This window comes from Coregonus clupeaformis, chromosome 30 (genome assembly GCF_020615455.1).
Source record: "Coregonus clupeaformis isolate EN_2021a chromosome 30, ASM2061545v1, whole genome shotgun sequence".
Classification (NCBI taxonomy): domain Eukaryota; kingdom Metazoa; phylum Chordata; class Actinopteri; order Salmoniformes; family Salmonidae; genus Coregonus; species Coregonus clupeaformis.
In genome coordinates, this window is record NC_059221.1 from 14,113,608 (window position 1) to 14,139,206 (window position 25,599).

Genomic DNA, 25,599 nt, shown 5'->3' on the forward strand with positions numbered 1-25,599 from the left:
CCTTTCCACATAGGGTTTTACATGGAACCAAAAAAGGTTCTACCTGGAACCAAAAAGGGTTCTCCTATCTATGGGGACAGCCGAACAACCCTTTCGAAACCCTTTTTTCCCCAAGAGTGTAGGCCTGTCTTTGTTAATTTTAACTGCGGTCGGGATAGCCTTGCATGGTCTCGTCATATCAACCATTGGAAACCTGCTGGGTGAGAACTTTTATCACGTCCTCAATAGTATCTGGTGCGTTTGTCATTTTGGGGAAGCTACGGTCTCCAAACGATGCATGGGAAAATACCCATGTTTGGCACATACATGTTAAAGGCAAGATGCCAAACTTAAAAGGGCAGGGAGAAAACAATTTTGGTAGGCTATTGTGTAACACATTTTTCTAGGAAACTGTATGAATTGTGACAATAACAGTTTATCAAATAAATTGAAAACGGATGAATTGTGGCAATAAACAATAACTTCTACAAACATCAAGAAAAAAATCGTTCATTCAAACTTTGGCTACTTATTGCAAATGCCATAAAACATCCTCATTATTCCCTTCTGTAAGGAACGTTTTATTTCCTCTGAAAAGAAAAGAAGCAGATTGTTACGGAGTGAAGAAGTTGTTTCAAACACAATAATAAAGAACAGACGTGCTTATTGAGGTGGGAGGAGGGGGGGGCAGATGACTGTGTGCCCAAGTATTGTTGGAGAGCCAAGAGGAGCGCTGTGCGCCTGCCTGCTGCTGCCCCGAGCTCCCTGTCGTAGGCCTACATTGGAACCAGCAGCAGCAGCAGCAGCAGCAACCAACTAACCAACCCCCTCCCCCCAGCACTCTATAGTCATTTATTCCCTGGACATTTAGAATGATTTTTTACTTGGGTTTCATCTGAATACATGCTCGTTTTCTTTCAATTGTATCCAACAAAACAGGAAACCTCCCTATCAATGATGTTAAATGTTAATGCGTTTCCATTATCTGTTCAGTGCAGTCAGAACTCCCACTCACATTCGACCTGTGTTCATATACGAGATGATGCCGAGGGTGATGATGGTAAGGAAAATGGTGCCTGCGCGTAAAATCTTTGGATACTGCGTTATAACACTTATTGACTATCGGTCAAATTCACGTAACTGTTAGTCAACTGTTGATACTTTTTTTCATAAGGTCAATACATTTGAAAACAACCGCCTGCAGCGGCATCTCCACTCCCTTATTTTCTCTCCCCCTCCCCTTCACGTTCGCCCCAAACTATTCCGCTCCCTTTCTTCACTCCTCGTTCTTTTGGAGGCACATCGATAATCTACTCCACTCGTCTTCTTTTCTTTGTTTAATCGATTATCACACCAGTGTTTTAATGTCACGTCGAGAAAGACGCTTACCAAAATGGAGATATCACATCAATTCCGTTGGGACCAAGTCCTGATTTTGGCAGCGGTACTTATGTCACCTGCAATCACGTAAGTAGCCCGAGAGTGATGAGAAGTAGAGAGGGTAGGTTACTGATGTTCGATGAGCATTCCGGGAAAGATAAGTAATTAAATCGAAAATTAAAATCGGAGAAAGATTCTGTCAGGCTACTGGTATTTCCATCAGTCTTATCCAGTGTTGTATTTTAGTTAAATAAGTTGGTGCATATATTACAATGCGTTGATGTTTCGGTTCAGCTCTGTCTCACTAACTGACTATTGCTGCTGCTACTACCTCTGTCATCACGATTTCAAATGTTTTCTTGTTTCTGACCTGTAATTACACACACACACACACACACACACACACAAACAAGCTAATCAGAACCAACAGTTGGACGACTGCATGATTAAGGATGTGTAGATCTCCTTCTTTATTAGGCAACTCCAGCTGTCAACTGGCATAGATGGTTGGTTTAGTAACAATGTCATCCATGTTTCTACTGCACATGATTTTACACTGCTGCTCTTTAGGCCTACTGTAATTTGTTCAACTAAAACAAATAGTGAAGCTATGTAAATACTGTAGATATGATGGTAAGCCTAGAGATATAATCAACATTCTATGTCCTTACAACTTTTCCCAGAACTTAAGCTATCTCTTAAGTCTTATGCATTATATGTCTCAGCGAATACCTATTCTCTGAATCTTCATTTCATTACATGACGCTTTCACTCTTAGATGAAGAGTCGGACCAGGCACTATAGGACCTCCTCCACAGATTGATATTGCTCTAGGACTTGATTGATGAACCCTTGGCCAACTCTTCTGTATCCCTCACTCCCTCCTCAACGTATGTATCCCCTCCTCAGGGTGCTGTGTAATGACATCCTGGGTCTGAAGGTGGCAGGAGATCCGGTTCTGACCCCTAACTCTGTCTGCCTGCGGCTGGCGGGCCTGAGCAAGCGTCAGATTCGTCTGTGTGTGCAAAGCCCCGACGTGACGGCCTCTGCACTGCAGGGCATCCAGGTCATAGAGATATAGTATAACATTTTTACAATATTTGACCATATTTTATCAGGGTCTAGAATGAAAGATTCCCTGACCAAGATGGCCGTCATTTTAGTCATGCTACCAGGATACCAATTTCCATTCTAGTGTTGTATTTCATTCTATGATGCAGGTGGCCATCCACGAGTGCCAGCACCAGCTCAGAGACCAGCGGTGGAACTGTTCTACTCTGGAGAGCCACAGCAAGCTGCCTCATCAGAGTGCCATCCTCAACAGAGGTGAGAGGCACACAGAGGAGCGCAGGGAGAAGGGGTTGGGAATAGGGCCAGGAGTTTCTGGTGACTTGATGATTTGATCAGGAAAAACTCCAGACCCCTCTATCTCCCTGGTCAGAATCTTTAGGCTCTTGGAGGGGATGGTAGACAAAAAAAGTATGCTGACATAAACATTTATTGTTGTGCTTATAGAATAAGAGTAATGACAGGATATGAAGTTTTTCTGTGATATTTAGATTACACCCAGTGTGATGACGTCACGACTGATGTGTCTGTCTGTCCTTGTCCCCCAGGCTTCAGGGAGAGTGCCTTCTCTCTGTCCCTGCTGGCAGCAGGTGTGGCCCACTCCGTGGCTTCCGCCTGCAGCCTAGGCAAGCTCCAGGGCTGCGGCTGCGAGGCCAAGCGTCGCCTGGACGACGATAAAATTCGCCTCAAACTTACCCAGCTGCAGCTGCAGACCCTCCAGAGGGGAGGAGCCAGAGTGGGCATGGGAGGGGGTGGGAGAGGAGGCGCACACCCCCAGGAGATCAGAGATGTGCCAGCCAGCCTGCGTTCTGGTTCTACCCACCCCTCCTCCCTCCTCAAGCCCCTGCCAGAGGACCTCAGCCCCCTGCAGGAGACCTGGGAGTGGGGGGGCTGTAGCCATGACGCCCGCTTCGGGGAGAGATTCTCCAGGGATTGGTTGGACTCCCGGGGCTCCCCACGGGATATCCACGCCCGCATGAGGATACACAACAACAGGGTTGGCCGACAGGTGAGATAGGCTGTATCTTGTATATTTAGTATGATAACTGCAAGTAAGAGTCGGGCTGTCATTTGATGAAGGTTTCACAATGGAATTCATCAAGTTTTCTAACATTCATGGAATTGAATATTGAATTGAACCAATTAGTTATAAATTTTTATAACAGATTTATAAACTATCTATAAACTACATGTATAAACGATTTTAAATACATTTATAATTGTTACCCTAGTACATTGCAATCAAAACCATTCTAGACTTCTATGGATATTGACATGATTGTTTCCCCCTGCACAGCTAGTGACTGACAACATGAAGAGGAAGTGTAAATGCCACGGCACGTCAGGCAGCTGCCAGTTCAAGACCTGCTGGTACGTGTCCCCAGAGTTCAGGCTTCTGGGGTCTCTGCTCAGGGACAAGTTCCTCTCCGCCATCTTCATTAACTCCCAGAACAAGAACAACGGGATGTTCAACCCCCGGGTCGCAGCCGGGAATGGTGCCTCAACTGGGGTCAGGAACGGGGCCGGCGGGGGTACTGGGTCTGGGGGCGCGGGGGGCCCTAACAATGGGGGTCGGCGGAGGAGCAGTGTGTCACGTGAGCTGGTCTACTTTGAGAAGTCGCCAGACTTCTGTGAGCGGGAGCCGTCCCTGGACTCTCTGGGTACTCAGGGCCGTATCTGCAACAAGACCAGCCACAGCATGGACAGCTGCGGGTCGTTGTGCTGCGGGAGAGGACACAACATCCTGAAGCAGACACGCAGTGAGAGGTGCCACTGCCACTTCCACTGGTGCTGCTACGTGCTCTGTGAGGAGTGCAGAGTCACTGAGTGGGTCAACGTCTGCAAGTAGATGGGTAGACGACCTGCCAAGACTCCTGTAAGGACCCATCCAATGGGACGCAGCATGGCACAGGATCCACCCATTGACTCTCTGATGTACTATGCACAAACCCACACAACCAAACCTTTCATTTGGTATATGGGTAGACGATCCACTTCATCTACTAAGGCCTGACACTTAGTTACTTACTCCTCTTCATGCATTGGGACGCATGGGCATCCAAAAGAGAGACACCGTTTCTAGTCAGCAGGTTACTTGGTTAGCGTTCCCCAGGCGAGGCCACACTCTTTCATGTCCTTCTTAACAGTCCTTCTCCAGGTTTCTCCTGGACATATCCAGGACACAGGATGGCAAAATCAAAATCCACCCTTTAACTCTGTCCAATATACACACATCCACCCAACCAAACCTTTCATTTCAGTCTTGGTGTTTGTTTTTCTATTTGCGTCGGCTGAAGTCTCCCACAGAATCTGTTTATCCCCCACTTCTCTGTCCTTTTTCTTTTTCCGTCATCTGGGATCTATTTTCCCTTTGTTGCCTGTCAAAATGCCAAGTCAGAGGTTGAAGACGAGGTGACTCATGTCATTTGTCTGTCTTTCCCCTGCATGTTTAGATGCAGCCCTTTCAGCCATAAAAATCTGAATGCCCTGGACCCCATCTGCTGTTCTGTTCTGTTCTCCCCTGCTCTCTACTCAGAAACAAAGAACATCTCAGACAGCAGGAACACATTATTATTTAAACTAAGTAATGCCCTGGCTACTATCACAGTGTACAGTTTTTGTGTACATGAAAAATGTATATTAATGTTTGTGTGTGAACTTATTTTGCCTTCCTTGCTTGGCATCTGCTGTGTGGGACTAGTTTATGAGAGGAACATATGAGTCCCAATGTGTTGTTCTGCTCAGGATGGTGAAGTTGAACTGAAGCTGTTATAGTCAACAAAGCCTGAACACAACAGTGAGACGCTGGAAAACAGACATGCCATGAGTTCTGATATGGAGTATGGTAATGAACTCCAGAGGACAATTATACTCATTGGATATTTTGCACCTATGCCTCAAGACTACAGGGTTTAAATTCTTTAATGCCGGTTCTCCATTACGAACTAAGAACTAAGAACTAATGAAACAGAACTAAAGAGAACCAGGCATGATGGTTCCTCAACGTTTTTCCATTACCGATGGAATCAGAACTAGAGTAACTAGGAATCTAGTGAGGACAGTTTGTTCTGCCCATTGATTTTCTTGGATCTGGAGAAGGAAATCCATGTTTGAGTCTTGGTTGAAGCAATTTACCATTGATTGATGGAATGCTGTCGATCCCTCTCCAAACTGAACTGCAGGTAATTTAGGTAATGCCTTAGAATTGTAACAATCATTACCACAAACTGTATTATTGCTGTTTCTTTTGTTTTGTGATGATGTTTTTTTAGTGAATCGATAGAATTATTATGTCACAAATATGCCTCTACTTATTGTTGCGGCCGGAATTCTCTCATTCCATTGTGCGAGCAGAGGTTAGGTGTCTGCATGCCTGAAACGTTTCAATGCTGTTAAATGTGTAGGAAAGAGTGTACAAGTGTACACTTCGGGAGAAAGGTAGAGAATTGGGACGCATTGGAGTCTATCAAACCCAGACACCGACATGCTCTATTCTCATGACCCGGATGAATGATGCTGAGGTGAAGTGTGGTGGGGTTGGAGGATTGGAGGTATAGGGCATAAGTCTATAGGCCTGCTCTACACTCCACACAGGAGAGAAGTGGTGAGACTCATTTTATGGCCGCTTCCTTCATGCAGAGAGAGGTGGTTTTTATGGCAGCAGGATATTGTTTCCTGAAAGAATGACTTTTATTACTAGAAGAGAGAGGGGCGATTATAACAGTCAGTCTCTCTGTATTGTGTGTGTGTGTGTGTGTGTGAGCCTGGGATCATCTGTCCAGGGTTCACAGCCAAGGGAGACTCACTGCACCATGTGATGCTGCTACTGAAGACACTGTGTCCCTCTCTGTCTAAGTCAGAGACAGACAAAGAGAGAGACAGGGCTCTTGGGTGATTTACACACTAATCCCACATACCGTCCAGTGCCTGGCTAGATTAAAGATAAGTACATTCTTAGATCCACACATATGAGGGATATACTCACTTGATGGGATCCAGCTTGATCTTTGGGCGATCCAGCTTGTCTTAGGTCTTCAATTATCAATATTACTTTGTTAGTGTGAACATGAGTCCACTGATTGAAACACCCTTTTGGTAGACTAAAAGTGACTGTGTGACTGTCCCAATATCTGGATCAAGCGCGCTCGCCCTGGTATTTAGTGAGAGAATAGCAGAGAGGGGGAGACTGAGAGGGACTGGTATGGGATTGGAATGATAAGGGATAACTCGATCTCTGGTTTGCATTTCTTCATTCCTTTATCATTTCACCCTGGAGCTGCTGCTGCTGCTGCGAAGGGGAATTTCCTGTCACCGTTTCTCCCCATGTGTGAGACAGAGGTTGGACAGCCCTGGATCGCTTTGTCTTCCTCTATTCTCCTCGTCTCTCTCTCACCCTCTCTGTGTGTCAGTCTCTCAGTCTCTATCTCTCTCCCTCTCTCTGTGTCAGTCTCTCAGTCTCTCTCACTCCCTCTTCTTCTCCTATCTCCTTCTTTACCGCTCTCTCTGTGTCCCTGTTCTCTCTCCTCTATCTCCCTCTCGCTCGCCCAGTGGTGTAAAGTACTTAAGTAAAAGTATTACTTAAGTAGTTTTTGGGGGTATCTGTATTTTATTTTACTATATATATTTTTGACAACTTCTACTTTTACTTCACTACATTCCTAAATAAAATAATTTACTTTTTACTCCATACATTTTCCCTGACACCCAAAAGTACTCGTTACATTTTGGTCGTCGCTGGTCATCCCTACTGCCTCTGATCTGACGGATTCACTAAACACACCTGCCTAGTTTGTAAATGATGTCTGAGTGTTGGAGCGTGCCCCTGGCTATACATACATTTAAAAAATAATAAAAATGGTGCCTTAATATAAGGAATTTGAAATTATTTATACTTTTACTTTTGATACTTAAGTATATTTTAGCAATTACATTTACTTTTGATACTTAAGTATATTTTAAACCAAGTACTTTTAGACTTTTACTCAAGTAGTATTTTACTGGGTGACTTTCACTTTTACTTGAGTCATTTTCTATTAATGTATCTTTACTTTTACTCAAGTATGACAATTGGGTACTTTTTCCACCAGTGCGCTCGCCTACTCCCACCCCCCTTTCTGTTCCTGTCTCCCACCATGGCTGCAGTCTGCAGACACTGACACATGCATGGCAACACATTGACTGCCCCTATAGTAATGACAACCAGACCCAGCTGAATTAAAGGGAAACTAGAAAAGATAAAAGTCCTCAACGTTGACTGACAGGATGATTATACTGTATGTTTAACAGAAGATGATTCAATATGTTTAGCCAGATTGAAAGAAAGCCTAGATAGATGCATACATACAAACATGAAGGCAAACTCTGCAAGAGAGGGAGAGAGTGAGAGAGAGGATTTATAAAGTATATTCTGTATAAATACATAGCTCAAAACATCTGCTTCTCGACTGACTCCCCTTTCGTTTTTGATGTGGGACATGCAGAGAGAGAGTCAGGCAGAGGGAGAACACAAGGAGCCTGCTACCCAGAACATCAAAGCTCTCCGCTCCTCTGCCCTCAACATGCAAGCCCTCATTAGTTCTGCAAGCATAACCAACCTGACTTGTGATTGTGTTTGCTGGGGTGCACTCTGGCAAACACTTCAGAGGAATAGGCTCCTTTAAATTATAACTCCAACCTCCCCAGTTCTCTGACGCACCCACCACCCCTAGTCGTCCCTACCCGCTGTACAGTAACCCCCCTATAACCCCCTCTGCGCTCCCAACACACACAAACACGGGCTACGGCACACTCCCCCTACATCCACTCCACCCCGTAGTCTGGTGTGCAGCTGCTAACATCTGCTTCACTCTTTTCTATTTTGCTTTAACCGCTGAACAAACACACCTATCATATATAGAGCCACTGGCTGACAGACGTATTGTACAGAGAGACACACTGGTTTATCAACACGTAAATAACTCACTCAATTAGTAGGCCTTTACTGTATATATACTCAAAGCTAAGGAGTAGGACATCAAATCAATAATTTTGACAGACAGGTGACTTATCTATAATGGGTTGAGTACTGGGTCTTTGAACCCATATTTGAAACCTAGCAAATACAGCCTCAGATGCAAGCCTGTATTAACCATATAACCCACTTACAGCAGTTCACCTTAGATGCTTCAAAGAAGGTTTGGCTTTGACAAAGTCAATTAAGGCTGGCTATGGCATTGCTTTTTGATGTGTTTGGTATGGTATACATGTAATAAAGGGAAAATCATGTGTAATGTATTTTCCCATTGTTTGATCCATGATGATTCAAGAAAATTCAATAAAATCAAAATGTCGCCACAGCACTGTCAATGAGTGGCCTCTTGTGAGAGTGATTCAGTGTAGCCTAAATTCTGCCTCTTCTCAGCTCATTGTCTCTGCCACACTAAAGCTCTGCCAAGAAGTATCCTTTGGCATAGTTTTAACAGTTCACCACTTACTTATTCATTAAGGCGTTTCTAGGTTGAATTATTCATATAGGCTATGTTTGCCCCTAGTCAAAATGTTTTACTATCTAGTCTCTTATTATATAACAAAAACTGTTGGATATTTTGTTTTGAATCTCTAAACACAAAAAATAAGTTTGACAGGCATTCATTGCATTATTGTACAGTAACAGAGCAACATGTAATCTAAGCAGGATGTTTATCGTGGGGCACTCAAACAAACCACACAAACACTGCGTCAACTCAAGCCCTGACTAGGGTTGATGTTATTTCAGTTTCAACTCAGAAGGCTATATGAAGAGCATTCAATGAATTACAAAAAACCCATAAAAAAATAAATAAATCATTTTCAATAAAAACAGAATTGACCCCCAGCCGCCTCCAACTGAAAATGGTGTCACTCAGACATATTGGCAGTGAAGGGGGCGCGTGATCGGCCCATGAAGTGATGGAGAGGTGTACTTGGTGAGCTCATCATCGCGAGACTTAAGGAGCAACCTGTCTTTCTTTGTGGCTTCTCGCGAGAGACAAACTGCACTGCCCGAATCCAGCTGGTACCGCTAACAGAGGTAAGTGCGGGTGAGATATATAATATGAAAATGATGGATAACGTAAAACTGTAGAAATACAAGAATGCGGCATCGTGTCATGTCGTTACAGAAATAAAAGAACTAGTTGTTTGTAGTGATTCTAGTGAATTAATGGCGTTCATACAGGCCACCTAAGCATCGCTTGTAGTCGTGACTGGAGGAGATAAGGTGAAAATCATAATTTGCCTATGGATGGAAATAAGAGTTGCCATTGTATTTGTGATGTTTACAGTGTGTCTACATATTATATTTAACAATACTATTTAATTGAACCGGCATGTCGTGGTGCCAAATGTGCTGCAGAGATACAGGGTGTTCCAATCCACACACACAGGCGCACTGAGGTTGCTACCATCATTGCGAGTGCTCTTGCGCTACGACAGATGTGTTTCATAGTAGCCTATGTGGTCACTGCGATGCAGTGATTGAAAAATCACTTCATGAACACATTCATCCACGTATTTTTAAGCTATTTCAATGTTTTTTTGACTCAGAACAGAAGACAGTTGTTATAATGCACCTGCCACCCTAGAACAAATTGATGATCCTTGCTTTAGGGCTGCTATAGCAGGAACAGATGAGAGGTTATTGACTTTATTGGCTATAAAGGATTAGAACAAAATAAAATGCGAAATCATTTAGAAATGTTACTCATCCTTAATCATTACACACCTACAACTGTTTATAAGGCATTTATAACACACATACAACTCTTTATGAGAGGGTTATAACACTGACAGCTGTTCAAAGTACTGTTACAGTGGCACATACATATTTCTGTAGATTACAGAACATATTTCAATGTATAGATTAGAACTGCTATAAACTACATAAACCCAGCTCAACAAAGGATTGCGGTAGGTAGTAGGCCTACATCACAGCAGCTCCTCTCACCAGTGTGCGGTCTGCCAGCCTACAGGCCTTCAGTTAGGTCAGCTTCCTCAGCCCGCCTGTGGAGGTGTGAAGTAGACTATTGGTTTTCCTCTGAGGTGGTTTGGAGCTGTTACGAGGTGTTAATGGCCTGAGGAGTGGTTGAAGGGCTACTGTGTGTCCTACTGCATGTCTCTGTGGCTCTGACTCTGTAAATCTACTAGCTCACCGCCTGTTTAGCCGCTGGCTTGCCATGTAGGCTATGGGGGAATTAGCCTATTCCTAGGGCTCAGAGTTTTTCCTGACCTTGTGATTTGACCGGGCCTCCGGACTTTTGCCTGGTCAGTTCAGGTAGTCAGCAAAAACTCTGGGCCCTCTGAATAATACTCCATTAATGGTATGTAACTAGGGACCAGTTTTTCTTGGTTAAGTTATAAGGTCAGGAAAACTCTGGGCTCTGACATCCAGCTGCCCATCAGCTCTGTAGCAGTGAGTTGAGGTCCGACCAGCCAACCAGCCAACCAGCCAACCAGCCATCCAACCAGCCATCCAGCCAGCCAGCCAGCCGCCAGCCAGTCAACCAGCCATCCAGCCAGCCAGCCAGCCGCCAGCCAGTCAACCAGCCAGCCAGTCACCATGGGGAACATCTTTGGCAACCTGCTGAAGAGCCTGTTAGGGAAGAAGGAGATGAGGATCCTGATGGTGGGGCTGGACGCTGCAGGGAAGACCACCATCCTATACAAACTGAAGCTGGGAGAGATAGTCACCACCATCCCCACTATCGGTATGGAAAGTCTCACAGTCTAACTACGAAGGTCATAACTTTATTGGCTATAAAGGATTAGAACAAAAATAAAATGCAATATAATTTAGAAATGGTACCCATCCTTAATCATTACACACCTACAACTGTTTATAAGGCATTTATAACACACATACGACTCTTTATGAGAGGTTTATAACACCGACAGCTGTTCAAAATACATTTATAACACTAATTTCCCTTTCCCTGCTCAGGGTTTAACGTGGAGACGGTGGAGTATAAGAACATCAGCTTCACTGTCTGGGACGTGGGTGGCCAGGACAAGATCAGGCCTTTGTGGAGACACTACTTCCAGAACACACAGGGTAAGGATAGGGAGAGATAATAAGCTTTAGCTCAGAGGGCTAACACTGTTGTGACTTGTAAGCTGAGCAGGAGGGTTCTTAACTGATCTGCGACTGTGTAATGGAGGTGGTTCAATGAACCACGCTCATGTGATGAGTAACCTTGCCTGAGACCTGAAAATGTACATTAGCTCCTCAGGCTGCTAATGCCTAGGCTTTAGCTCAATGTGCTAACTCAGTCTTGTGACGTGCAGGAGACCTGTGTTAGAACCCTGGTTGGTGACACTATAGGGAAGGGGTATGCAAATCTTACCCTACGAGGTCCGGAGTACTGCTGGTTTTCTGTTCTACCTGATAATTAATTGTAAATATAATGGGGGTCAATGTGCGGCTAACAGCTTAGCTTCCCCCACTGACTGACTACGCCATACTGGGCTTGAACATGTGATCCTCTGCTTCTCAACACACGTGACCGCCCTCATTGACAACGTTCCAACCATTTGAGCTATACAAAAGGTACCAGTTGGATGGCTCCATTGGCGATATTTCAAGCTAGCTGTGGAGTGAGGTTACGGTATGTTCTTAACTCTGGTCCTAGATCAGTCCCTGATTGGAGTGGAATAATTAAAATATGTCTGTGGAACTGGCTTCAAGGTCCAGATTTGAATTTGAGGGCAATAGGGCCATGCTAGGACAAAGACTGCCCCTCCAGGCCTATGACACATCCAGCACCATGATGTCATCCTGACACCCGAAGCGATTGGGCTGACTCACACACTCTAGTTATAGACATTTGCATACTGCATCAAGCACATGTTCTTCACATTTAAAGCATTTTACTAGTTTGTATTAGGATTGTTATTCTTTCTATACCATGCTCCAGTTGGAAGATAAACCTGTTCATTCTGATAGAGGGGGATGCCTACAGACAGTAAAACACTGTCATCAGTGGGTTTGTATAGTTTCATGACAAGCATGTCGTGCTTCCTGACAAATAAGTCCTGTTGTGGTTCCAGGTTTGATCTTTGTGGTGAACAGTGTTAGGGTTCAGGGTATCTATCAAGGTTTCTCATAGTTGCAGGTCAGATCTTTGTGGTAGACACAGTAACAACGTTTGTTGTGGTTCCAGGTCAGATCTTTGTGGTAGACACAGTAACAACGTTTGTTGTGGTTCCAGGTCAGATCTTTGTGGTAGACACAGTAACAACGTTTGTTGTGGTTCCAGGTCAGATCTTTGTGGTAGACACAGTAACAACGTTTGTTGTGGTTCCAGGTCAGATCTTTGTGGTAGACACAGTAACAACGTTTGTTGTGGTTCCAGGTTTGATCTTTGTGGTGGATAGTAATGACCGTGAGCGGGTGAACGAGGCTCGGGAGGAGCTGATGAGGATGCTGGCTGAGGACGAGCTACGAGACGCCGTGCTTCTCATCTTCGCTAATAAACAGGTATGGACAATTGCTATAGCCTCACTCAATTCATATTTTTCTCTGCTGCCTCGTGTGCTTTTCATCGCTAACTATCCTTCTGTCTACCTGGGATTTCATTTCGCCTATAATCTTGTCTCTCATGTTCTTTTGTCCACTCCTATCCTTCCAACTCTACCTCTCGTTCTGTGTAGGACCTGCCCAATGCCATGAACGCAGCAGAGATCACAGACAAGCTGGGGCTCCACTCCCTGCGTCACCGCAACTGGTACATACAGGCCACCTGCGCCACCAGTGGAGACGGCCTATACGAGGGCCTTGACTGGCTGGCCAATCAGCTGAAGAACAAGAAGTGAATGGACCAATCAGAGGAGAGTGAAGAGAAACCTTAGTGTCAGCTCTTGAAACAAGAAGTGGTAGTTGGTTGTAGTTGATCCATTAAGTGAAAAATCTTGACATGGTGGGAGTGAAATGTGATTGGTATGTAGGATGGGGACTTAGAGAGAATATCCCTAAGTTTAAACTGTACCATTCCTTGAGGACATTTTCAACCTGATGTCAATTATTAAAAACAGTTATCACCTTCCAGAAATGTGCCATCGATGTCAATACATGACATTTCATACATGGTTATTAACCACATATTAATAAGCATCAGGTTTCTAGAAACACTATTTATTTATTTATTATTTAATTAATACATGATTTATTCATTTATTTAATTTCACTTATACATCAGAATAGATAATAGCAATGTTAGTTGTTTTTGGAACACAGTATTATGCATGGCCATACAGTAAAAGATCTCTTGGAAATGAAGTTTGGAATAGTATCTGTCTAATGTTGTCTATTTAGCCAGTGTCTTCTGACAGTATTCTCCTTTTACACTAAGATTGCTACTGCTGGTTGGAGCAATGCAGTAATGGCAGATATTAATGGACAGTGACATAGGTTTGTGTAAAACACGTCCAATATGCAAGAGCATGCTTTTTTCTATGTCAACTGTATATTACACGTTTTACTTAACAAGAACAAACATATACCTGTAAAAATATACCTGAGATATACCTAAAGGAATCATTGTGGTTGATATGTTCAATTGTAGTTATCAGGATTTGTGTATGGACTGATATATATAGACGTGTGAATTTAAAGATGGAGTCCGCGTTAGGGGAAACAGCGCCACTGTTTCGCCCCCAGCACCTTTGTTATTGTTTTGGTGTTGTTGACTAAATGGAGGTGAGGAGCATCCAAACCGAGGTGAGCAGCTTGGTAAAAAAATAAATAAATAAATTGCAGTACATATTCTGCTGTTCTATCGTGTGTGCAATGATGTCTGAAGGGGGGAAAATCTGTGTTGGTTGTTTGCAGTAACTTCTTTGTTGTTGTAATATCCCAAACGGACTCAAAGGATTCCAGCTTTAACATTCCAGCTTGTGTATTACATTTCCTACATTGGGTTTAGTTTGGTGCAACAGTTGTTTTTGTGGCCTTATATCTCTAGTGTTGAAAACCCTTTATTCTGATGATAGTTTGTGTGTAAAGTTGAACATCAAGTGGGACCACAGTTGTGGCAAAATGTATCAATTCATGTCTTGATTTGTTCCTCCTTTACCTCAGTTGAGTCTGTGCAAGATAAAAAAATAAAAAAAGTAATGTTATATTACTGTAACAATGTAATTACTTAACATTCCAGTTAATAATGTGTATTAAAAATAATTGAAACAGGGTTTATCTATTAATGTTACTAGAAAAAAAAAGGTATGACGATTCAATCATAGTTAAGAGTACATATGTATTGGTGAGGATGTGTCCAGTGATAGCAGTTTACCTGTTAACTGCACTGGTAAATCAATAAAAAATACCTACATTCATTCACTAGATCTTCAGATTGTGTTAGGACTCTTCTTGAGTTTTGGGGTGTGTGTGAAATATTTTCACAGCTTGGCCCGCAATTTAGTTCAGCGATTCAGAGGTCCATATTGGCACCATCCCCAGCCCATGCGCTATCCCTGCAACAGCCCTGTGTCTCCAGCCCTCCAGCCTCCAGCCCACCCCCACTGGCCCCCCACCCTAGCCCCAGGCCCAATCTGCCCCGCCCCTCCATCCCCAGTGCTGTGTCTCCAGGGGTGTGACAGCAGTATGTGGGTCAGATAGAGCTGCTCCCTGGGCTCCCGGGCCCCCGGGGCCCCCTGCAGGCCTGCCACAATAGCGGCCCCAGGGTGGGTGCCATATCTGGGATTCTCTTCCGTAACCGGGACGCCCCTCGCCCAGGGCACAGACACACTGGCAGCAGCCCCACAATCAATTCATCAATCTGTTGAAGGGAGTGGCTACCAGGCGGGATGCAAAGGCCATGCAGAGGACTGGGGACTGGAGCATCAACCTGCCCCCACACACGGCCTGGCCCCGGACAGACAGTCCGACAGTCAGACAGACAGTCAAACAGAGAGTCAGACAGTCAGACAGGCTAGGGCCACTAGGGATGATGATGATACTCTGGTGAAGAATCTGAGGAGGTCTGGCGACAGCAGCCAAAACCACCTGAGCTGGGTCAATCATGGAGCCATCATCGTAGTCTGTCATGGAGCCATCCCACTCACAGTAGTCTGTCTATAACAATAGTCTGTAGTCTGTTGATAGAACATCAGATCACAGATTCAGGACTGGCTGACACATGTAGACACCTGAATACTGTCTTTACTGTAAAGGAAGGCCGTTTTTTCTCTTGCATTTATCTGCTGTTAAAAATATTCAGATTTAAGAGTTGACCCTAGGAGTTGAAAAGTCAGAAAAACTCATAGAAAGTAATACAAATGGAATATTGTGTTCTTATGCAACACCATTATAATAGTTAGAGATGGGGATGGATTTTGTGTATGTTTTTACATGAAAGGCTAAATGTGTAGGCGTATTACATGCTAAACGTGCAACATTTGCTCAATGTTCAGCTAATAAACTTCTGTGGCTCTCAGGCAGACAATTCAGAGCCCTGGCCTCTGTCTCCCCCTGCTGTAAATAAGGAATCACAGAACAGCTAGGGGATGTATGTACATAAATTAGGTACCGCCTGTCTGATGTAAACACTAAGGGCCGATTACAACCCGAGTTAAGCGCCGTAAATGCAACGTAATTCCCTTTGCTATGCACCCTCTATTTGTTTGGGGTGGAGATCGAATAAATGAAGGTGTGGCGGAGGTGTCTACAGAACCTACCGGTTCCAAGTGGGAAAAACATCTATAATTTTTTTGATAGAAATAACACCATTCTCCAATCAATGTAATTTACAACTTGATAAGAGCTATTGATAAAAGCTAGGTAAATGAGTAATCCATTTGGATAAGGGAATTATAAATATAAATGACACTTGTTTTAAATCTATTTTACCTTATAATCCCTAGAGACAAATGGGAATCAGTCATATGGCAGCAAACTGAAGCCTATCAACATTCCCACAGTAAAGTTTATGAAACGCTGTGCCGTTATGCAGCATTTAAATTGTACAGCCTTTTAACTTGCAGGGATGGGCACTCTCAAATGTATTTATTATAGGCGACCCAGACTTTCTCTGTTTCCTATTTCTACCATGTTAAATATTACCCACTATCAATCAGTATCAGTCAATCAGGGTTTAGCCTACTATTGTATGAAAAATGTATGCACTCACTAACTGTAAGTCGCTCTGGATAAATGACTAAAATGTAAATGTAAATGTATTGTACACTATTCTCCCTATTATAATTATATGTACACTAATCTTCCAACATTACCATGGCAATTTACAGCATGAATTAAACAACAGTTTTCTTTCTTTCGTGCATAAAGGCTCTCCAAACCCGTTTTTCATGATTCAATTCCTAACCCTAAATAATCTATAAAATCAGAATATTTTTTAATCTACCAATTGGTGCTGAAACGTAGACGGATATGCAAATATTTAGATGGCTTTCTATCATTAATTCCTAATATTCTGAACTGTTACCTCGATATATTCAATCGAGTCTGTCAGAACAAAATTCTAACTAAAAGGTACACCGTATTTAAAGGGATGGCTTAAGATAAATGTACTGAAAACCAGTGGTGGTTGGTGCCGTTTTAGAGGGAGGACGATTTAAATTTAAATTGTATTATTATTATTATAATAATATTTGTATGAAAAATATTTTCCTTTATTATTTTCCCCTAACCCTACCACCCCTCTCCTAATTGGAGTAAACTAATGGACAACAGCACTTAGGCTTCTACTTCCAGCTTATACAGTGCATTTGGAAAGTATTCAGACCCCTTGACTTTTTCCACATTTTGTTATGTCACAGCCTTATTCTAAAACTGATTCAATTGTTTCCTCATCAATCTACACACAATACCCCATAATGACAAAGCAACAAATACAAAAAAAAAATGTAAAAACGGAAATATCATATTTACATAAGTATTCAGACCCTTTACTCAGTACTTTCTTGAAGCACCTTTGGAGCGATTACAGCCTTGAGTCTTGAGTATTACGCTACAAGCTTGGCACACCTGTATTTGGGGAGTTTCTCCCATTCTTCTCTGCAGATCCTCTCAAGCTCTGTCAGGTTGGATGTGGAGCATCAATGCACAGCTATTTTCAGGTCTCTCCAGAGATGTTCAATCGGGTTCAAGTCCGGGCTCTGGCTGGGCCACTCAAGGACATTCAGAGACTTGTCCCTAAGCCACTCCTGCATTGTCTTGGCTGTGTGCTTAGGGTCGTTGTCCTGTTGGAAGGTGAACCTTTGCCCCAGTCTGAGGTCCTGAGCACTCTGGAGCAGGTTTTCATCAAGGATCTCTCTGTACTTTGCTCCGTTTATCTTTCCCTCGATCCTGACTAGTATCCCAGTCCTTCCGCTGAAAAACATCCCCACAGCATGATAATGCCACCACCATGCTTCACCGTAGGGATGGTGGCAGGTTTCCTCCAGACGTGACGCTTGGCATTCAGGCCGAAGAGTTCAATCTTGGTTTAATCCAACCAAATAATATTTTTTCTCATGGTCTGAGAGTCCTTTAGGTGCCTTTTGGCCAACTCCAAGCGGGCTATCATGCCTTTTACTGAGGAGTGGCTTTCGTCTGGCGACTCTACCATAAAGGCTTGATTGGTGGAGTGCTGCAGAGATGGTTGTCCTGGCCTCCTGAGTGGCGCAGCGGTATAAGGCACTGCATCGCTAGTGCTAGAGGCGTCACTACAGATCCAGGTTCAATCCCGGGCTGTGTCGCAGCTGGCCGCGACTGGGAGACCCATGAGGATGCACAAAATTGGCCCAGCGTCGTCCGGGTTAGGGGAGGGTTTGTCCGGCTGGGATTTTCTTGTCCCATCGTGCTCTAGTGACTCCTTGTGGCGGGCCGGGTGCATACACGCTGACTTCGTTTGCCAGCTGTACTGTGTTTCCTCCAACACATTGGTGCGGCTGGTTTCCGGGTTAAGCGAGCAGTGTGTCAAGAAGCAGTGCGGCTTGGCGGGGTTGTGTTTTGGAGGACGCATGGCTCTCGACCTTTGCCTCTCCCAAGTCCGTACGGGAGTTGCAGCGATGGCACAAGACTGTAACTACCAATTGGGGAGAAAAAGGGGTAAAATAAAAGAGATGGTTGTCCTTCTGGAAGGTTCTCCACAAAGGAACTCTGGAGCTCTGTCAGACTGACCATCGGGTTCTTGGTCACCTCCCTGACCAAGGCCCTTTTTTAAATTTAAATGTTTTAACCTTTATTTAACTAGTCAGTTAAGAACAAATTCTTAATTACAATGACAGCCTACACAGGCCAAACCCGGACGACGCTGGGCCAATTGTGCGCTGCCTTATGGGACTCCCAATCACGGCCGGTTGTGATACAGCCTGGAATCAAACTAGGGGGTCTGTAGTGACGCCCTAGTGCCTTAGACCGCTGCACCACTCGGGAGCCCCTTCTCCCCCGATTGCTCAGTTTGGCCGGGCGGCCAACTCTAGGAAGAGTCTTGGTGGTTCCAAACTTCTTCCATTTAAGAATGATGGAGGCCACTGTGTTTTTGGCGACCTTCAATGCTGCAGACATTTTTTTGGTACCCTTCCCCAGATCTGTGCCTCGACACAATCCTATCTCAGAGGTCTACGGACAATTCCTTCAACCTCATGGCTTGGTTTTTGCTCTGACATGCACTGTCAACTGTGGGACCTTATATAGACAGGTGTGTGCCTTTCCAAATAATGTCCAATCAATTGAATTTACCACAGGTGAACTCCAATCAAGTTGTAGAAACATCTCAAGGATGATCAATGGAAACAGGATGCACCTGAGCTCAATTTCGAATCTCATAGCAAAGTGTCTGAATACTTATGTAAATAAGGTATTTCTGTTTTTATTTTTAATACATTTGCCAATATTTCTAAGAACCTGTTATCGTTTTGTCAATTTGGGGTATTTTGTGTAGACTGATGAGGAAAACAATTAATTTAATCCATTTTAGAATAAGGCTGTAACGTAACAAAATGTGGAAAAAGTCAAGGGGTCTAAATATTATTTTACAAATGCACTGTACATACTACAGTATATACATTTTACAGACACAATGTATTTTACAATAGTTATCTTTTGTTTGTTTTTAATCCCATCCTTCAGCTACCCTCAACCCCTCCCATCTATCTCTGAAGACCATTCAGTTTGATTTCTATTTGCCATATATTTTTAACTGTGCTGTTTAAAAAAAGTTCTGAACCTATATACATTTTACGGACACAGTATATTATACATGAGTTATCTTGTCTCCCGAGTGGCACAGCAGTCTAAGGCACTGCATCGCAGTGCTAGGGGCGTCACTACAGACCCGGGTTTGATCCCGGGCTGTATCACAACCGGCCGGGATTGTGAGTCTCATAGGGCGGCGCACAATTGGCCCAGTGTCGTCCAGGTTAGAGGAGGGTTTGGCCGGGGGGGCTTTACAAGTAGGCCGTCATTGTAAATAAGAATTTGTTCTTAACTGACTTGCATGGTAAAATAAATTTTTGTTTTTAGTCCAACCCTTCAGCTCAACTCAACCCCTCCCATCTATCTCTAAATAGCATCATTTTTCTTTATTTCTATTTCCCATATATTTTTCAACTGTGCTGTGATGTTTATTTTATTGATTCCTAATATTCTGAACAGGTCTCTCAATATATTCTATTGAGTCTGTCGAACAAAATTAAAACTAAAAGGTACACCATATTTAAAGGGATGGCTTAAGATAAATGCACTGAAAACCAGTGATGGTCAGTGCCGTTTTTTTAATGAGCGTGGCCTTTTTTCTATTACTGCATATTGGATGACTTTCATTCATATTCCATTCACCCAGCTCAATGTAACATCAATAGGTTTAGGCTACTACATGATACTCTAATTGTCCCTGTACCCATCATGAGGTTGCTGCAACATACCCTACGAATTAAAGTTTACAACGCAGGTTCACAGGTTGAGAGACAAATTTGAATAATCAAGGTGACAGACAGTGACACATTCAATAGCGCCTTGCACACTCTTACCTGCATCATTATTCCAACAGTTGCAAGCAAGAGTTTCTATTGAACAAATTCAGGTATGATTTTCCACGTTTTGTTCCGTTTGCTTCCGTTTAAGATTTGTTTTTCAACAGAATCGGCGGAATGAATACACCCCTGATCACCTGACCTTAATCCCATAGAAAATCTGTGGAGGGAGCTGAAGGTTCGAGTTGCCAAACGTCAGCCTCGAAACCTTAATGACTTGGAGAAGATCTGCAAAGAGGAGTGGGACAAAATCCCTCCTGAGATGTGTGCAAACCTGGTGGCCAACTACAAGAAACGTCTGACCTCTGTGATTGCCAGCAAGGGTTTTGCCACCAAGTACTAAGTCATGTTTTGCAGAGGGGTCAAATACTTATTTCCCTCATTAAAATGCAAATCAATTTATACAATTTTTGACATGCATTTTTCTGGATTTTGTTGTTGTTATTCTGTCTCTCACTGTTCAAATAAACCTACCATTAAAGTTATAGACTGATCATTTCTTTGTCAGTGGGCAAACGTACAAAATCAGCAGGGGATTAAATACTTTTTTCCCTCACTGTAAGTGAAAGTGAAAATGAAAAATAATACAACTAAATATTGCTCTCTCTCTCTCTCTCTCTCTCTCTCTCTCTCTCTCTCTCTCTCTCTCTCTCTCTCTCTCTCTCTCTCTCTCTCTCTCTCTCTCTCTCTCTCTCTCTCTCTCTCTCTCTCTCTCTTGCGTCTCCTTCATTTTAAAAGAAATTAATTTGTTAAAAACTGTTCAACTATTGTCTTTTTCTCTCTGAGTCAACTACTCACCATATTTTATGCACTGCAGTGCTAGCTAGCTATAGCTTATGCTTTCAGTACTAGAATTATAACACCATGGTGCTGCCCCAGAGAGTGCTGTTGAGGCTACTGTAGACCTTAATTGCAAAATGGTGCGTATTAATATATTATTTAGTGACGTGAATATACAGTTGAAGTCGGAAGGTTAGAAACACCTTAGCTAAATACATTTAAACTCAGTTTTTCACAATTCCTGACATTTAATCCTAGTAAAAAAATTCCCTGTCTTAGGTCAGTTAGGATCGCCACTTTATTTTACGAATGTAAAATGTCAGAATAATATTAGAGAGAATGATTTATTTCAGCTTTTATTTCTTTCATAACATTCCAAGTGGGTCAGAAGTTTACATACACTCAATTAGTATTTGGTAGCATTGCCTTTAAATTGTTTAACTTGGGTCAAATGTTTCGGGTAGCCTTCCACAAGCTTCCCACAATAAGTTGGGTGAATTTTGGCCCATTCCTCCTGACAGAGCTGGTGTAACGGAGTCAGGTTTGTAGGCCTCCTTGCTTGCACACGCTTTTTCAGTTCTGCCCACAAATGTTGTATAGGGTTGAGGTCAGGGCTTTGTGATGGCCACTCCAATACCTTGACTTTGTTGTCCTTAAGCCATTTTGCCACAACTTTGGAAGTATGCTTGGGGTCATTGTCCATTTGGAAGACCCATTTACAACCAAGCTTTAACTGCCTGACTGATGTCTTGAGATGTTGCTTCAATATATCCACATAATTTTCTTTCCTCATGATGCCATCTATTTTGTGAAGTGCACCAGTCCCTCCTGCAGCAAAGCACCACCACAGCATGATGCTGCCACCCCCGTGCTTCACGGTTGGGATGGTGTTCTTCGGCTAGCAAGCATCCCCCTTTTTCCTCCAAACATAACGATGGTCATTATGGCCAAACAGTTCTATTTTTGTTTCATCAGACCAGAGGACATTTCTCCAAAAAGTAAGATTGTTGTCCCCATGTGCAGTTGCAAACCTTAGTCTGGCTTTTTTACGGCGGTTTTGGAGCAGTGGCTTCTTCCTTGCTGAGAGCTCTTTCAGGTTATGTCGATATATGACTAGTTTTACTGTGGATATAGATACTGTTGTACCTGTTTCCTCCAGCATCTTCACAGGGTCCTTTGCTGTTGTTCTGGGATTGATTTGCACTTTTCGCACCAAAGTACGTTAATCTGTAGGAGACAGAACGCGTCTCCTTCCTGAGCGGTATGACGGCTGCGTGGTCCCATGGTGTTTATACTTGTGTACTATTGTTTGTACAGATGAATGTGGTACCTTCAGGCGTTTGGAAATTGCTCCCAAGGATAACCAAACCTGTGGAAGTCTACAATTTCTTTTCTGAGGTCTTGGCTGATTTCTTTTGATTTTCCCATGATGTCAAGCAAAGAGGCACTGAGTTTGAAGGTAGGCCTTGAAATACATCCACAGGTACACCTCCAATTGACTCAAATTATGTCAATTAGCCTATCAGAAGCTTCTAAAGCCATGACATCATTTTCTGGAATTTTCCAAGCTGTTTAAAGGCGCAGTCAGCTTAGTGTATGTAAACTTCTAACCCACTGGAATCGTGATACAGTGAATTATAAGTGAAATAATCTGTCTGTAAACAATTGTTGGAAAAATTACTTGTGTCATACACAAAGTAGATGTCCTAACCGACTTGCCAAAACTATAGTTTGTTAACAAGAAATTTGTGGAGTGGTAGAAAAACGAGTTTTAATGACTCCAACCTAAGTGTATGTAATTTTCTGACTTCAACTGTATATTTAGTATAGGTTTATTTAAAAAGGATAACTTTTTTAATGTTTCACTATTTTAGATTTTATGAAATTCACTGAGGAGGATGGTCCTCCCCTTCCTCCTCTGAGGAGCCTCCACTGCTGAAAACCCTATTGACACTTCAACTGTGTGTGTGTGTGTGTGTGTGTGTGTGTGTAGAGTCTAGTGAGCAAAACAATTACGATAAAGAAAGAAATACCAATTCTCCACTGCTGAAAACCCTATTGAATGAAAACTCCACGAGAAAATCTGTTGGCCAGCAAGTGGGAGGGTTTTCAGCAGTTGAATTACATTTATTCAGCGTACGCAAGGGAACTACTCCTGCAAAGTCCGTTACGCACCTTTATAAGGTAAGTCTGATTACCAACTACTGAGAAGTGCATAGGAAAGGCGTAACTTCCTAAGTCGGAATCGGGCCTGAGAGAAATGGGAAATGGTCACATCCTGCAGCCACTAGGTGGATCCACTTTTGAAATTGTCAAATTATGTTGTAACTATTACTTTAAAGTAAACATATTTGTTCGAATAAGAATAAGATACTATGTTCACACGTTTTTTGAAACTCATCTATAAATACTGTATAAGCGTCTATAACTCATGTACACTAACGTTCAAAAGTTCGGGGTCACTTAGACATTTCCTTGTTTTCCATGACAACACACGTGAAATGAGTTTGAATAGGAAATATTGCCAAATGCATAGGAAATGTAGTCATTGACAAGGATAGAAATAATGATTTTTAATATAAATAATATATGTGTCCTTCAAACTTTGTTTTCGTCAAAGAATCCTCCATTTGCAGCAATTACAGCCTTGCAGACCTTTGGCATTCTAGTTGTCAATTTGTTGAGGTAATCTGAAGAGATTTCACCCCATGCTTCCTGAAGCACCTCCCACAAGTTGGATTGGCTTGACGTACCATACGGTCAAGCTGCTCCCACAACAGCTCAATAGGGTTGAGATCCGGTGACTGTGCTGGCCACTCCATTATAGACAGAATACCAGCTGACTGCTTCTTCCCTAAATAGTTTTTGCATAGTTTGGAGCTGTGCTTTGGGTCATTGTCCTGTTGTAGGAGGAAATTGGCTCCAATCAAGCGCTGTCCACAGGGTATAGCATGGCGTTGCAAAATGGAGTGATAGCCTTCCTTCTTCAAGATCCCTTTTACCCTGTACAAATCTCCCACTTTACCACCACCAAAGCACCCCCAGACCATCACATTGCCTCCACCATGCTTGACAGATGGCATCAAGCACTCCTCCAGCATCTTTTAATTTGGTATGCGTCTCACAAATGTTCTTCTTTGTGATCCGAACACCTCAAACTTTAATTCGTCTGTCTATAACACTTTTTTTTCCAATCTTCCTCTGTCCAGTGTCTGTGTTCTTTTGCCCATCATATAATCTTTTATTTTTATTGGCCAGTCTGAGATATGGCTTTTTCTTTGCAACTCTGCCTAGAAGGTCAGCATCCCGGAGTCGCCTCTTCACTGATGACGTTGAGACTGGTGTTTTGTGGGTACTATTTAATGACGCTGCCAGTTGAGGACCTGTGAGGCATCTGTTTCTCAAACTAGACATGCTAATGTATTTGTCCTCTTGCTCAGTTGTGCACCAGGGCCTCCCATTCCTCTTTCTATTCTGGTTAGAGACAGTTTGCACTGTTCTGTGAAGGGAGTAGTACACATCGTTGTACGAGATCTTCAGTTTCTTGGCAATTTCTCGCATGGAATAGCTTTCATTTCTCAGAACAAGAATAGACTGATGAGTTTCAGAAGAAAGTTATTTGTTTCTGGCCATTTTGAGCCTGTAATTGAACCCACAATTGCTGATGCTCCAGATACTCAACTAGTCTCAAGAAGGCCAGTTTTATTGCTTCTTTAATCAGCACAACAGTTTTCAGCTGTACTAACATAATTGCAAAAGGGTTTTCTAATGATCAATTAGCCTTTTAAAATGATAAACTTGGATTAGCAAACACAACGTGCCATTGGAACACAGGACTGGAATGGTTGCTGATAATGGGCCTCTGTACGCCTATGTAGATATTCCTCCTGAGTGGCGCAGTGGTCTAAGGCACTGCATCGCAGTGCTAACTGTGCCACTAGAGATCCTGGTTCGAATCCAGGCTCTGTCGCTGCTGGCGACTCATGGGCGGCGCACAATTTGTCCAGGGTAGGGGAGGGAATGGCCGGCAGGGATGTAGCTCAGTTGATAGAGCATGGCGTTTGCAACGCTAGGGTTGTGGGTTCATTTACATTTAAATGTTGTGGGTTCGATTCCCACGGGGGGGCCAGTATAAAAAAAAATGTATTCACTAACTGTAAGTCGCTCTGGATAAGAGCGTCTGCTAAATGACGTAAATGTAAAAATCAGCCGTTTCCAGCTACAATAGCCATTAACAATGTCTACACTGTATTTCTGATCAATTTGATGTTATTTTAATTGACCAAAAAATTGCTTTTCTTCTATGTGAACCCAAACTTTTGAACGGTAGTGTACATCAGTCAAATGCCACTGCTCCTACACATTTTCAACCTACTATGCTTTGTCTAAGCGTGTGAATATATATTT

General features: G+C 43.0%; 2 protein-coding genes across 5 annotated transcripts; both read left to right on the top strand.

Moving 5' to 3' along the window:
- Positions 1-1,288: 1,288 nt before the first annotated feature.
- Positions 1,289-6,859, top strand: LOC121545857 (protein Wnt-10b-like). Its single transcript, XM_041856732.2, has 5 exons — positions 1,289-1,446; positions 2,269-2,425; positions 2,580-2,685; positions 2,976-3,436; positions 3,725-6,859. Exons 1-5 carry the CDS (start codon positions 1,373-1,375, stop codon positions 4,274-4,276), a joined length of 1,350 nt encoding a protein of 449 aa, XP_041712666.1. The 5' UTR covers positions 1,289-1,372; the 3' UTR covers positions 4,277-6,859.
- A 2,549-nt stretch (positions 6,860-9,408) lies between these two features.
- Positions 9,409-14,787, top strand: LOC121545856 (ADP-ribosylation factor 3). 4 transcript variants are annotated; one of them, XM_041856730.2, is made up of 5 exons: positions 9,409-9,475; positions 10,835-11,150; positions 11,384-11,494; positions 12,795-12,919; positions 13,093-14,787. In XM_041856730.2, exons 2-5 carry the CDS (start codon positions 11,003-11,005, stop codon positions 13,252-13,254), a joined length of 546 nt encoding a protein of 181 aa, XP_041712664.1. In that variant the 5' UTR covers positions 9,409-9,475; positions 10,835-11,002; the 3' UTR covers positions 13,255-14,787. The 4 variants fall into 4 exon arrangements, with proteins under 4 accessions (XP_041712664.1, XP_041712662.1, XP_041712665.1 ...); XM_041856728.2 differs by having other exon boundaries at positions 9,413-9,475; positions 10,846-11,150; XM_041856729.2 differs by having other exon boundaries at positions 9,457-9,475; positions 10,798-11,150.
- Positions 14,788-25,599: the final 10,812 nt, after the last annotated feature.

Bases quoted from the DNA above. Each gene is read 5' to 3' on its own strand.
- LOC121545857 (XM_041856732.2), top strand. From the start codon at position 1,373: ATGGAGATATCACATCAATTCCGTTGGGACCAAGTCCTGATTTTGGCA. The intron at 1,447-2,268 runs GTAAGTAGCCCG...TCCCCTCCTCAG, and splicing joins CTTATGTCACCTGCAATCAC to GGTGCTGTGTAATGACATCC. The intron at 2,686-2,975 runs GTGAGAGGCACA...CTTGTCCCCCAG, and splicing joins GAGTGCCATCCTCAACAGAG to GCTTCAGGGAGAGTGCCTTC.
- LOC121545856 (XM_041856730.2), top strand. From the start codon at position 11,003: ATGGGGAACATCTTTGGCAACCTGCTGAAGAGCCTGTTAGGGAAGAAG. The intron at 11,495-12,794 runs GTAAGGATAGGG...TTGTGGTTCCAG, and splicing joins CTACTTCCAGAACACACAGG to GTTTGATCTTTGTGGTGGAT. The intron at 12,920-13,092 runs GTATGGACAATT...CGTTCTGTGTAG, and splicing joins TCATCTTCGCTAATAAACAG to GACCTGCCCAATGCCATGAA.